At 39.7% G+C, this 14,580-nt stretch overlaps 1 protein-coding gene across 1 annotated transcript in view; it reads left to right on the top strand.

Moving 5' to 3' along the window:
• The window catches only part of FKBP15 (FKBP prolyl isomerase family member 15), a 61,969-nt gene that overhangs the window by 24,724 nt on the left and 22,665 nt on the right, over positions 1 to 14,580 (top strand). The window contains exons 7-14 of the mRNA XM_068974035.1: positions 163 to 312; positions 1,551 to 1,619; positions 3,634 to 3,780; positions 6,432 to 6,574; positions 7,133 to 7,190; positions 10,366 to 10,473; positions 12,667 to 12,769; positions 13,273 to 13,379. Of these exons, the coding sequence (XP_068830136.1) occupies positions 163 to 312; positions 1,551 to 1,619; positions 3,634 to 3,780; positions 6,432 to 6,574; positions 7,133 to 7,190; positions 10,366 to 10,473; positions 12,667 to 12,769; positions 13,273 to 13,379 (885 nt within the window). The remainder of the gene's footprint in view (positions 1 to 162; positions 313 to 1,550; positions 1,620 to 3,633; positions 3,781 to 6,431; positions 6,575 to 7,132; positions 7,191 to 10,365; positions 10,474 to 12,666; positions 12,770 to 13,272; positions 13,380 to 14,580) is intronic.

Below are 14,580 nucleotides of genomic sequence, written 5' to 3'. Positions count from 1 at the left end.
TCTTAAGCACTTTGATTGCTGGCAAGATTACTGACTTCTGGATGGTTTGCTTCTAAACATGTAATTTGTTTTGTAAATGGGTGCCACTGTTTGGAAAAGAGCAATTAGTAGTCCTTAACTGAGCTTAAACTAGGTTCATGCTGCTTCCATTTCACCTCGCAGGTTTGCATTGCCAAGTGCAACAGCACCTCTTCCCTGGATTCAGTGCTGTCACAGGACCTTATTGTAGTGGAAGGCCCTGCTGTAGAAGTTGGAGATTCTTTAGAAGTGGCCTATACCAGCTGGCTCTTTCAGAATCACGTTCTGGGCCAGGTAAGAAAAAGTACCTTGCAAGTTCTTTTGTAATTTAAATAGCATGAGAGCTATTCAGATGTACAGTATATTACTGTGAATTGCTGCTGTTCGGTTCAGTCGCTCAGTCGTGTCTGACTCTTTGTGACCCCATGAATCGCAGCGCGCCAGGCCTCCCTTTCCATAAACAACTCCCGGAGTTCACTCAGACTCACGTCCATCGAGTCCGTGATGCCATCCAGCCATCTCATCCTCTGTCGTCCCCTTCTCCTCCTGCCCCCAATCCATCCCAGCATCAGAGTCTTTTCCAATGAGTCAACTCTTCTCATGAGGTGGCCAAAGTACTGGAGTTTCAGCTTCAGCATCATTCCCTCCAAAGAAATCCCAGGGTTGATTTTCTTCAGAATGGACTGGTTGGATCTCCTTGCAGTCCAAGGGACTCTCAAGAGTCTATTTGCTGCTGTTAGCAAATAGAAATCTTTTAGGAGCCTTGGTTTGACTTCTACCCCCCCTTTGGAGGCATAGCCATGAAATGCTAGTGTATAAAATCTGCTCGGTGCCACTGTGTCTCTTCCTTAGAGCAAGTGGAAACTAGTTTGCACCAGTGTTATTTTTGGTAATTGTTCATGTGTACATCTTGTCCTCCTGTACCAATTTTAAATTTGAATAGATTCTTATGGGATTAGGCCTTAAACTTTTTAGACTTTCTTCACAGTTGTTTCTCTGTTTTTCTTATACTAGTGTGAATAGATTGGGCTTTGTTGTGTTTTTATATTATTAAGCCCTCAAAAGTAGTATGGTTTGATAAAAGGAGCTTTAGATTATGAGTCCAAAAATGTGGATTCAAGTCCCAATTTTATCCTAACTTGACTTTGTCAAATCATTTAAGCTCTTAATTTTTTTTTTCCCCCATGAATTGAGCTTAGTTAGTAGGGCTCTATCTACTTTCTTGGCCGGATGGTTGTTCGCATCAAATGAGATAATTTATTTGAAAATTCTTTATAGATTAAGATCATTTTAAATATGTGGTGGTAGAAGTTTATTTTTTTCTAAACCTGGAAATTCCTTGCCTCGGAGATACTCAGTGTGATAACACTCTTAGCCATGATGTGATCCCTATTTTTTAGGTCAGAGTATTTTTCCAGTATATTTGACATTACCTATTTCAGAAGTACTGTGCTATTCTGTGTTAAGTTGAACATCATAATGATTATTATTATTTGTGAAGTTGGCTGACATTTATTTTGATCAACTTTCAGGTTTTTGATTCCACTGCTAACAAAGATAAGCTTCTTCGCCTGAAATTGGGGTCAGGAAAAGTCATCAAGGTAAAGGCTTAACTGTGTTCTTGTAAGAGTTTATCAGTTGCAGTGTGCTTAATTTAGACTGAATTTTATGAAATTTCTAAGCTAGGTTTATTTTCTGAGACTCTTGAAAGGCTTGATTATAAAATACAGAAAAATGTGCTACGTTATCTGGATTTGAGAGCCTTTTCCCTGTGAGACAATATATTGGAGAAGGGTACATTTCTTTTTTGTGGTCCCTGCCTTTCGTTTTTCATTCTGTAGTTCTGAGGGAACTATTAAATTCTTCCTTTTGCCTCCTTGGGAAAGAGATTAAATTGTTTCTTCTAGAGGTGTATCATTAATGAGTGATTCTGATCTGTCTGGGATGCTTCGAATCATGCTGGGAAGCAACTGCAACATAGCAGGAGGGACATTGGGATTGGAGTCCAAGGACCTGGGTTCACATTGTGAATTTCTTCTCTAGCAACTGTGGATGTATTTTATAAAGTAAAGATTATTTTACAAAACAGAAACAGACTCACAGACTTAGAGAACAAATTTATAGTTGCCAGGGGTGATGAATGGGAGGAAAAGAGACAGGGAATTTGGGATCAACATGTACACTCTCCTGTTTAAAATGGATAACCCACAAAGTCCTATATAGCACAGGAAACTGTTGCCAGGATCTTGGCTGTCTGTGCACTGCCAAACAGAAATATGGAGACAGAGTTATAGAGAAGGAGAAAAGAGTGGCTTTGTTACTTTGCCAGGCAGAGGGGGAATACAGTAGGCTAGCCCCTCAAGAACCTGTGCCCCCCTCCCTGGTGAGTAGGGAGAGGTTATATAGTCAGGGTATAGGATAAGGATCAAGGCAGTAACAATCTTCATTCCTTCCTCTGCACTGTTTCAAAAGGGTGGGTTTGCTGACCTGATTCGGGTGTGTGCAGGGTCTTAGGTCTCATCTCCCAATCTTGATGAGCCTCTCTGGGCTCTTTAACCTTGCCTCAGGTGGTTTCTTTGCTGCTTCTCCTTTGTTTCAGTCAGTTCAGGTCAAGTCCGGAGAACTCAGAGGTCTTTTAGGCAGGGCCCTGTTCAGCCGCTCAGTGTTACCTGGCAACCTGGATGGGAGGGGAGTGAGGGAGAATGGGTGCCTGTATTTGTATGGCTGAGTCCCTTTGCTGTCCGCCCGAACCTATCACAACACTGTTTTTTGTTTCTTTTTCTTTTTTAAAAAAATTAATGTGGCTGTGCCAGATCTTAATTGCCACATGCAGGATCTAGCTCCCTGATGAGGGATTGAATCTGCGTTGGGAACGTGGAGTCTCAACCACTGGATCACCAGGGAAGTCCCTCACAGCACTGTTAATCGGCTGTACTCCAATATAAAATGAGAAGTTCTTTTTGTTTTTCTTTCTTTAGAAGTTTTTTTTAAAAAAAGAATGTTTTACACATGCGAGGTATCCTTGTGTCAGGACATATTGATGCATTGTTAAGTACTCATTCATCCGTGTGGCAGAGTGTTTTTCTCCATAGCTTTGTTAATGACTCCTTTTCCCAGAATCCTTTGGAAACTTTTTCCTGGAGATGATAGTAGTTGGGGCATGACACTTAACGCTAGACTGATCTAGTGTTGAATCTTGACTTAACAATGTACTAACTGATCTTGGGCTAGTTACCTCACCTCCTTAAGCCTCAGTTTTCTCTTCTGTAAAATGGGGCTATTGCTACTAACCTTATAAAGTTATTTTAGGAATTAAACAACACAGTGGAAGTAAAGCACTTACCAAAGTACTTAGAAAAAAGTGTGTTTAATAAATGATAGCTTTTCTTTCTCTTTTAATGCCATTCTGTTCCTCCCAGTTTCTCTCATCATCTAAGATATTTCATTTAGCCCTGGATGTGCTGGCTTTGACAAGTCAGCTGAGAAGAAGTATTCTAGATGTTCTTATAACTGGTGCGTGGGAGCGGGGAGCATAAACTGATGATCCTCTACTATGTTTTGTCTTATGAGAAGGTTTGTATCTGATGAACTTTTCCTCTTCTCTGATTCCTAAAGAGCTGGGAGGATGGAATGGTGGGCATGAGGAAAGGAGGGAAGCGGTTGCTTATCATCCCCCCAGCCTGCGCTTCTGGCTCTGAAGGGGTAATAGGATGGACTCCCTCAACAGACTCGATCCTGGTGTTCGAGGTGGAGATTAGGCGGGTGAGTGAAATTGTGCTGTATTGTGTTTGATGAGTCCTCTTTGCTAGTTAGGTAAAATGAACAAATAAATGTGTTGGAAAAGATTCTGAAGATCTCGCTCTCTCCTTTTTTTTCTTTTAAGTAGAAATGGTATAGTTGGAAAGAACAACAGCTTTGGAATCTAAAGGCCAAAGTTTATGTCCTTCTTGGCTCTGTATTTATAGTCATTTCTCTTTTTATTTTTTCTGTAAAATAGTGATTCTTACCCAGTGTTCATACTTTTTGATTTAGTAATCCCGTGGCTACAAGTTTACCCTGTCAATGTGTTTACATAAGTGTGCATTATACCTGTGTGTAGATAGACAGCTAGAGACAGAGGCGTAGTTTTTTGCCACATTGTTTGTAATAGTGGAGAACAGGAAATAGCTTAAGTGTGCGTCATTATGAGACTGATTGAATTATGGTTTTTCAGGGGGTGGACATCTGTGTATTTCTTAAAGAATATCGAAAATCTGTTTTTAAGTGAAAGATACAAGTTGCAGAACAGTATGGGTAGAATGATCTTGTGTGTGTATGTATCATATACAAATAAATATATATATATGCCCACATATTCATATGAAATTTCTGGAGGCATTTAAAGAAATGTAGTGATTTTTCCTCTGGAGAATGGAAATGGAGTTCAGAAACTTTTACATTCTACCCTTTTGTACTATTTGAAGATTTTATTACAAATAATTTCTATGTTAGTCACTCAGTCGTGTCCCAACTCTTTGCTACCCCTGGACTATAGCTTGCCAGGCTCCTCTGACCATGGAATTCTCCAAGCAAGAATACTGGAGTTGGGTAACCATTCCCTTCTCCAGGGGATCTTCCCAACCCAGGGATCAAACCCAAGTCTCTTGCATTGTGGCAAATTCTTTACTGTCTGAGATATCAGGGAAGCCCAAATAGAGTTTATAGCAACTGTGGTTCATGAATGTTCCCCCTCCAACCCCTTGTCCCCTCACCCCAAAAAAGACTCTGTTTGGTTTACACGGTGATTATTAGGTCCAAATGTGATAGTGTTTAGAACTGTAAACTACAAAACACAATGCGAGTAGATGGTATGGCCGTCTTCATCGTGGCGCTGTTCCTGCATTGTTTCTCAGTGACACTTCCTACCCTTATCCCTGGTGGGCATTTCAGCCCTCTTTGACTGACATGCTTCCAACTGCCTTTTTCACAGCTCTTATATTCTGCCTCCATTTCCTTTGAGGACATCATGGCTGTGATAGATAACAAATCAATTTGAATCCATTAAGACTTTTTTTGTAAACATAAGGAAGAAATACCCTATTTTACCAATAATCAAAGAATTACAAATCGTTTGCTAAACTGACAAGGCTGGGGGAGTTCCCTGGTGGCCTAGTGGTTAGGATTCTGGGCTTTCACTGCCATGGCCTGGGTTCAGCCTCTGATTGGAGAACTGAGACCCTGCAAGCCGTGAGACATGGTGGAACAACAACAACAAAGCTGAGGAGGGTGATAGAGAATGGCACTACCCAGTGGGACAAGAGTTTTGAGAAATGGACTTCCCTAATGGCTCAGACGGTAAAGCGTCTGTCTACAATGCGGGAGACCTGGGTTCCATCCCTGGGTCGGGAAGATCCGCTGGAGAAGGAAATGTCACCCCACTCCAGTACTATTGCCTGGAAAATTCCATGGACAGAGGAGCCTGGTAGGCTACAGTCCATGGGGTCGCAAAGAGTCGGACGTGACTGAGTGACTTCACTTCACTTCACTTTGGAGTATAAGGGCTTCCCAGGTGGTGCAGTAGTAAAGAATCAGCCTGCCAATGTAGGAGGGGCAGGAGACTTGGGTTTGATCCCTGGGGGTCAGGAAGATCCTCTGGAGTAGGAAATAGCAACCCGCTCTAGTATTCCTGCCTGGAAAATTCCATGGATGGAGGAGTCTGGTGGGTTACAGTCCAAACAGTCAGACATGTCTGAGCAACTGAGCATACATATGGAGTATAAAAGTAGTTCACCCTTTATGGTGTGAAATTTAATGGTATATATCAAAAGTTTTAAAAGTAAGTATAACTTTTACCCAGCAATTTAACTTCTGGGAATTTGTATTTTGGAAAAGATTATGTGCAAAGATACAGAGATAAAATTATTCATAGAAGTATTGTTTGTATGGAAGAAATTAGAAATAAACTGAATGTCCACCAAGTAGGAAATGATGAAATATATTTTGTGATAACATAGATATTTATGACTTCTGTCCCCAAAGTCCTTTGGAAACTTTTTCCTGTAGTTGATAGCAGTTAAGGGTATGACCTTTCAAGTTAGAAGTTAAAAAGGGTGTTGTCGATTAATAATTTAGTTAACATTGAAATATTAATACGTTAATCAGTGAGTGAGTGAAGCAATATGGCCCCATTTTTGTAAAACACATACACATAATATAAATGTGAAATATTACATCTGAAATCCTTAATAGTTGAATTGCCAATGATTATCCTTTTTTTTTTCTTTTGGCTTGTCTCCATTTTCTCTTCTGCCTACCATGAGCAGGTAATGACTTTGTGTGATGAAGAATAAGTAAGATGGAAGGAGAATGGAGGGGGAAGAGGGCTGTTTTTGTGGCCTGTTGGCCTGTTCACCCTGTGGTTGGTCTTTCCCTAGGTCAAATTCGCTCGAGATCCTGGCTCTGATGGGCACAGTGTTGGCTCCCGGGGCTCTGCAGCCCCTTCTCCCGTCCCTGCTGCTGACAGCATCTCTGCGGACCCTGTTGTGTCACCCTCCGCATCGGTGCCTTTCAAATCAGGGTGAGACACTGCAGTTGCATCAAGCTCTTTTATTGTCCATAAACATGATTCTTAGGGTAGTTCAGAAATAGGTATATATTAAGTTGGCCAAAAAGTTTGTTCAAGTTTGTCCATTTCATCGTCTAGAAGAACCTGAATGAACTTCTGGACCAATGCACTAGTTGAAAACTGAAATAATTTTAAATAATTGAGGGGGATAATGGGATAAAGGAAATGGGAAACATAATTGCTTCAGATTTTCTAACAAAGGATTAATATTCATAGTCTATAAAAGCACTAATTCAGATATAAAAGAATATCTGCTAAACTTTGGAGAAAGATTGGGCAAAAGCCATAAACACTTATCTCTAAGGATAAAATGTAAATTTCTCTGTTTGAATGGAAAATTGTTTATCTTCAGTAGCTTTCAGAAATTATGCAAACTACAGAACAGTTGAAATTCTATTTTACAACTGTTAAATTATCAAACATCTTAAAAAACAGTGTTTATCCAGTATAATCTGGACTTGTGATTATAAATTTTGTTTTTATCTCAGGATATGTCTTGTTTGCTTTCAGGGAGTCAGCTCTTCGTTCCAAATCTAACTCCCTTAGTGAACAGCTTACAGTAAATACAGTGAGTATATATGTATTATCTCCTTAACCTCAGTTTGCTAGGAAGGTTTCATGTGCCTCGGGTGTGGTAGGTTAGGAAAAAAAAAAAGAGAAATGTTGATTTAGGGTAGAAATCAGTGGTTACTTGATTCACTGTCCTTTACTTGGGAGTCAGTTTAAATTAGCTTGGGCTTCTGCATAGACCTGGATTCAAATCTTTATTCTTACAAACATGTGACCTTGAGAAAATTATCTAACTTCCCTGATCTTCAGTTTCTTCCTTATTAAAATGGAAATAATTCTCACAGCCCCTCTTTGTGATATGTTTTTGTGATATGTTTATAAAGCCCTAAGCTCAGAGCCTACATAAAACATGTCTTTAGTAATCTCTCAAGATTTTTATGAGGTTTAATTATGTGTGTACGTGTGTATGTGTGTGTGCGTGCATGCGCTCAGTTATATCTGACTCTTTGTGACCCTTTGGACTGTAGCCTGCTAGGCTCCTCTGTCCATGAGATTTTTCAGGAAAGAATAATGGAGTAGGTTGCCATTTCCTTCTCCAGGGGATCTTCAGTGCAGGGATTGAACCTGCATCTCCTGCATTGCAGCTGGGTTCTTTATCTGCTGAGCCAGTGTGGAAGCCCATGAGGTTTAAATGGAATAATGCCCATGGAGTTTCTAGTATTGTGTCTGGAATATTGTAAGAGCTCAGTTACCATTGCTTTTTGTTATCATAATTACTGCTAACACTACATGTCTTTATACTTTCATTTTCTCAGAGGAATTCTACACGAATTCCCCAGCTAGTTGGCTTTGCGGAGAAGGCAGTGGCACCCCACTCTAATACTCTTGCCTGGAAAATCCCATGGACGGAGGAGCCTGGTGGGCTGCAGTCCATGGGGTTGCGAAGAGTCGGACATGACTGAGCAACTTCACTTTCACTTTTCACTTTCATGCATTGGAGAAGGAAATGGCAACCCATTCCAGTGTTCTTTCCTGGAGAATCCCAGGGACGGGGGAGCCTGGTGGGCTGCTGTCTATGGGGTCGCACAGAGTCGGACACAACTGAAGCGACTTAGCAGCAGTAGCAGTTGGCTTTGAGCCGGTTGCTGGGCTTCTGTGTTTCCCAAACTTTGAGATAAGGAAACTAGCATATTGTTATAGTAAACTTTGGATTTGAAGACCTTTGGGAGGATGTACACTGTGTTGGAGGCTGCCCTGCCTGCCCCATGAAGGCATCTGTTTGCTGCATGTGGATGGGATGATAGCTGAGGTGCTTCAAGTTCTAAAGCTTTGTAGCTTTCACCTGCCACATTAGGATAACTGTGTGGACTGAAATGGATGATTAATTTCCCTCCAACTCTAGTTTACTTGTTTATATCCAATCCCAAGTAGGAATTAATTAAGCAAATAATTGATCTGATATGTATAAAAAGTGATCTAAACCCAAAAGGTTAAGCCAAGGAATCAAGAAAATGGGAAAACAGTGTAAAATCTCAGATCTTTGAATGCCAAAAAAATTGTTCAATATTAGTTCTTTTGTACTCTGTAGACACAGCTACTTTTATCAATTATTTCTAAACTTTGGTAACTTTTGGTAAGTTAGTGGTCTACAATGTTTTTTTCCTTTCTTTTTTTGCAATTTTCTTTTTTTAATTGAGACAAGGTTCATATTGACATAAAACTTAAACCATCTTTTAACATTAAAGTTTTTATTAAAAATTTTTTTTATATGGACCATTTTTAAAGTCTTTATTGAATATGTTACAGTATTTCTGTTTTTCATGTTTTGGTTTTTTACCTTCGAGGCATGTGGGGTCTTAGCTCCTCTACCAGGGATCGAACTTGTACCCCCTTCTTTGGAAGACAAAACCCAACCTAGACTGCCAGGGAATTTCCCAAGTTTTTATCTTTTGCTTTGACTATATAATTACATTCATAGGGCACAGTTAGCAAAACAATATAACAGGATATACATTGAGAAGACTTCATTCCTAACCCTTCCCTCATGTACCCTTGTTTCATTTCATGGCCCACCCCCCCCCCGCCCCCCCTGCCCCCTCCCCCCCCCGCCCTGCACCTTGGGTAAATGCTTTTATTAGTTTCTTATGTTTTCCTTCAGTGTTTCTTTATGCAAATACAAGCAAGTAGGAATGTATATTTTATTTCCTCCCTTTCACAAAAAATAGCATATGCATTATCTGCCTTTTTATACTAACAGTGTCTTTCCATGTTAGTGCATGGAAAACGTCCTCATTCTCTTTTATCGTTAGATCCCAGTGTTCCATTGTATGGATATTGGTTTATATAATTAGTCCTCTTTTGAGGGATCTAACGTTTTTAGCTGATGTGCCTCCACTGTTAAAAAAAAGATGAGCACACACTCTCAATATATATTTGTTTACAAATTATATGAAGTGTTGTCCCTCCCTATAAGCAAGTTTAATGTCTTATGTATACAGTAGCTTGAGCAAGCTCTGGGAGATGGTGAAGGACAGGGGAGCCTGACTTGCTGCAGTCCACGGGGTCGCAAAGAGTTGGACACGACTGTATGACTAAACAATAATACTGTAGCTTATAAATAATTTTAAAATAGAGGCTATGGTCATTTCATTTTACACTCACTAGATTATCTTGCATACTCTTCGGGCTATAAGAGAAACTGCTCTGAAAACTGCACTTTGAACCAGTTAATGAATACAGAGGCATCCAGCTCAGGGACTAGCGTGTCATCAGTGCCAAGTCAGTGTTAAACGAACCTGAATTTAGAGCACAGAGTTCCTGTTTACTCCTCTCCCTAAATCTCTCCTGAATGTTTACCTACTGAGTTGCTCTTGGGCTTTTGAGAAGGTATTATTATCTAAAATGCCTCCCTCCCTTAATCTGTACTTGAGTTTTTCATCTGTAAAGTGAGAATACTTATGCCTGGTAAGGAGACTTGATTGAAATGAAGGCATACAGATGGAACCACTTTGTCCATTCCAACATGTAGGGAATTATTTTTTCTACTCTCATTAATTGTGACCCATGTATGCTTCTAGGAAAGAAATCTTTAATTTTCATTTTATAGAAAAAGTGCTTTCAATAGATGTGACGGGGGACTTACTGAAAGATTTGACGTAAGAGTCAAAGACATAGAGTTGACTAAAGGTAATGAACCTTGATTACAGTGATTTTTGTCTTTCCTTTCCTTTTAGAATCCTGATACAGTCAAGGCCAAGTTGATCTCTCGGATGGCTAAAATGGGCCAGCCCATGCTGCCCATTCTTCCACCACAGCTGGATTCTAATGATTCAGAAATTGAAGTATGTCCCACTGGCTGTCTTAGAATGAATAGTGCAGATGTTGCTGTCTTCCTTTTTTTTTTTTAGTATTTATTTATTTGACTGCCCTGGGTCTGCAGCATGTAGGACGTACCCTGACCAGGGATTGAACCCTAGCCCCTTGCACTGGGAGTGCAGAGTCTTAGCCACTGGACCACCAGGGAGGTCCCTCTCTGTTCTTTTAATTGAAATTATTGCTTTTCCTGCCTCTAACCAGAATCGTTATTTAGAGAGCTTATAGTCAAAATGATACAGGTTGGTGTTGGTACATGTGTTTCTCCTATAATTAGCACTTCCCCTGAGAAATGGAAGCAATTCTGTAAATCTGTCACAAGAACTGGGCGGTTTTAAGCAGTTCATTTAGTTTTCTACTGAAATCTCTATTGTTAGTAAAAATCAAACCTTTTAGACCTCATAATGCTCAACCCATAAAGAATGTTCAAGTCATATTTGTTGATCGAATTGCTTAGATTCTCTTGGGAAATGTTGATTTTTCAAGTTTAAAAATTTTCTTGCAATCAGATCTATCAAATTTTTCCCTTTGTTTTTTGCTTTTGACAATATGCTTAGAAAGCTTTCTCACTTTCAGATATTGTAAACATTACATGTGTCTTTAAAATGTTTATTATTATATATTTAGATCTGTTTTTTCATATTTAGTCCATCTGGAATTTGGTGGATGACAAGAAGTAACAATTCCAATTAAGTTCTTTAACCACTGGTTAATTCCTTATTGAATAAAATAATGCTTTCTCAACTGAACTGAAACACTTAACAGTGATTAATTTTTAGGATTCTTTGACATTGATGTACAGCAAAGCAAAGGTGATGATCTTAAGAAAAAAATTTGTGAACAGTTTTATTTTTTCATATTTTTATTTTATTTCTTCATGGAAAAGCTGTGTGCAGATTTAACATTTTAACAAAGATAAGATTTCTGGGACCTGTTATAGAATTGATTTTTATCTAGGTTCTAGAAATGAAATTTGGGTAAGATAATATTCTCATTAAAATTTGTAAGTGCTACTTACTTATTATAGGGTAATTTAAATTAAAAATAAGACATATTTAACAAAAAGGGCATTCTTTTTGTGTCATTTTATAATCAGATTTTTGAACTTAATATTATATCATGAACATTTATGTTCGTATCAATAATATAAGAAAAAGAAATAAAGCAAAGCTTTATCACCTTTAAAGATAACCCAGTGCTCTGTTATATTGATTTATCATAATTCCTTTCATTCTGTTGTTAGACGTTCAGGTTGATTTGTATAATCATGTAAACCTGGGGTGCTTTTCCAGAAATGCATAATACATTTCTGAGAATTTCAGGAGATAAGAGGAAGTTCTAAAGTAAAAGAATGTCGAAGAGATTTCAGCCCTTGAACTACTGTAGCTTAGCAGATCACAGTCACTCACAGTCACTGTATATTGTGCCTCAAGTTTCTTGTTTCTTCGTGTGAATCAGGAAGATGTCTATACATTAAGTTTGTTTAGACATTCTTTTTTTTTTTTTGGCCACTTTGTATGCCATACAGGATCTTAGTTCCTTGACTGGTGATTGAAGCCATGCTCCGTGCAATGTTAACTTTATTTAGAATTACAATAGGACCAGCATCGCTTTGCTTTTATGAAGAAAAAGAATGATGGGAAAACACTCTAAAACTATATTGTCAAAAAATAGCCTGGTAATGAGCACAGTGAATCCTACTGTGTGTCATTTTCTGTGAGTACCTTGAGGTCTGTGGAGGTTATTTGGCAGAAGAGAAAGGCTGCATTACTCCCTGGGGTTCCTTGTGAGAGGCCCTAATTCTGTGGAAGCAGACTAGGTCAGTCTTAAGGTAGCTGCTGGTTTGGAAAATGATTCATTATGGAGAGCAGTCACTCTAGCTGCTTCAGATAAAATAACATCATCAATGTACACTGGAAATTTAACTATAATTATTTGAGATAACTTACAGGGAGAGAGATCCTACTCTGGTACATAATAGAGTGCCTTCCTCCCAGAGCCCATGCCTTAAATTCGTGCCTTTCTGCTTACCTTTCCTTCCTCTTTTTTTTTTTTTTTGGTCTATAACACTGGTTGTAAGCAGGTTTAGGGTGGACAGTCGGTCTCAGTTTTCAGCTAAGGACCCATAGATGTAATAACCAAAATGCTCATGCCTGTTGTAGGATGTGAATGGTCCTCGAGGAGCTGGGCAGCCCTTGGTGACCCCATCCGTCCAGCCCTCTCTTCAGCCAGCCCATCCGGTGCTTCCACAGATGACCTCACAAGGTAAGGAATCCCTCTGAGGCTCTGTGGCCTTAAATTGAGTTGGTACCAAAATTATCATCACTGTACTCTAAAATGTTAGGCTGTATTGTTTTAGTACTGAGAACAGGACTAGAGTATAAAACTTCCCAGACTGTCCCTGGCTAGGGCATGGTCAGACCTGAGATGTATCTGGTCTGCCTGCTGTGTCTTCTGCTGTGTTGCATTCTCAGTTTTGGAAACTGGCACTCAGCTGATGAGCCATCTCCCTGTGTGTAATTCTGCACTTCCTGTCAGCTGATGGGGTCATAGGTCTGAATCTCGTGCGCCCGAAAACACCCAGTTTCCTTTCACTAGCTCAGTAGGTTTAAATCCTACTTGCTGAGATCCAGGAGGTCTGGCTTTAGGAGAATTAGGTGAGACAAGTGGTCAAGTGTGAAGGGTGATGGTATGTAAGGTGATAGTCCGGACTTGTACCAAGAAGTGGGGAGTAGGTTTAACAGTGAAAACTTTTTGTTCTATCTTAGCACCTCAGCCGTCTGTTTCTGGTCTCCAAACACCATCTGCTGCTTTGATGCAAGTTGCATCTCTTGATTCCCACTCAGCTGTATCTGGAAATGCCCAGTCCTTTCAGGTAACATTTTTTAACCACGTCAGTTATATGCTCTCATTTATTATTGTTCTTTTCAGTCTCTTTTTCTCTTTTTGCTCAATTTGTACAGCAGCAGTTCCCCTCAGAGCTTAAAATTGTTCCCCTTCCTGAACCACCACTTTTGCATGTCTAAACAAGCAAAGGATTACCTGCCTTACAGGTTGTCAAGATTAAATGTGAGAACCAGCAAAACACCTGGTACAAGGCCTGACACATAGTGAAAGCCCAACTGATGTTTGTTTCCCTTCCTTTTCACACATGTCTAATTTAGAGACATATATTCAAGTCTTTTGTGTTCTTCTCTATCAGAGCTGATAGGCTAAGATTCTGCTCTACACTCAGTAGAATGGTTGTGGTGGAGGGGCAGTGGGGGAGGCTGTATACAAATACAGCTGAACTCGAATTGTTTAGTTCTCCTCCAGAGGTGAGCTCTTAACAGTAGGGGTTGTTTTTTTTTTTCTGTTTCATAGGAAGCAGTGGCAACAGCCTGTGTGCCTCTGCTGACAGTTTGCCAGGACAGTAGACTCTTTCTTTTGCCCAACACATTTGATGGATAAGACTTAACTCCCCATGATAAAAGACTCTCTCTTCTTTGGTGATTCTTCATGTCGGATGCAGGGGGGTGAGGGGGAAGGGGTCAGAGCAGTGGTGGTCAGGCAATGCCTCATTAGTAAGGGTGCATCAGAAATGAGGAAAGTCCTAGCTTGCCCTCTCTCACTCACGAATGGACCTAATGGAGAGTTATATCTTGTATACTAAGATTCTTTTTTAGTAATGGATGGGTAGTTATACCTGTCCCTGGAAATGAGCTGGATTTCCTTAATTCAAGGACGAATAACCATCATTATTAAAATGACAGCTGCTGTTTATTGTACATTAATTGTCTTCCGGTACTTACTTACCAGGGAGTTAGGAACTTTAGCTATCTATCACTTCATTTAGCCCATACAACAACCATAAGAAGTGGTATTGTTATTTTCATTTAATTGTTGAGGTGACAGAGGCTTAGAGGAAAATGAGAGCGCTTGGTCATACAGATAAACATCAGAATCTAGCTAGGCAGAGGCATCCTTTGGAAACTAGTGGATTTAGTTTGGAATCAGAACGCCTCTTTTTTTACTTGAATGAAACCAAGTAGAGTTTGCTTAGTTTGACAATGTCTCAGACCATCTATTGGCCCAAT

Source organism: Capricornis sumatraensis, chromosome 6 (assembly GCF_032405125.1).
Source record: "Capricornis sumatraensis isolate serow.1 chromosome 6, serow.2, whole genome shotgun sequence".
Taxonomy (NCBI): domain Eukaryota; kingdom Metazoa; phylum Chordata; class Mammalia; order Artiodactyla; family Bovidae; genus Capricornis; species Capricornis sumatraensis.
The sequence above is the reverse complement of the archived record's forward strand: the minus strand, read 5'-3'. Positions and strand labels throughout refer to the sequence as shown.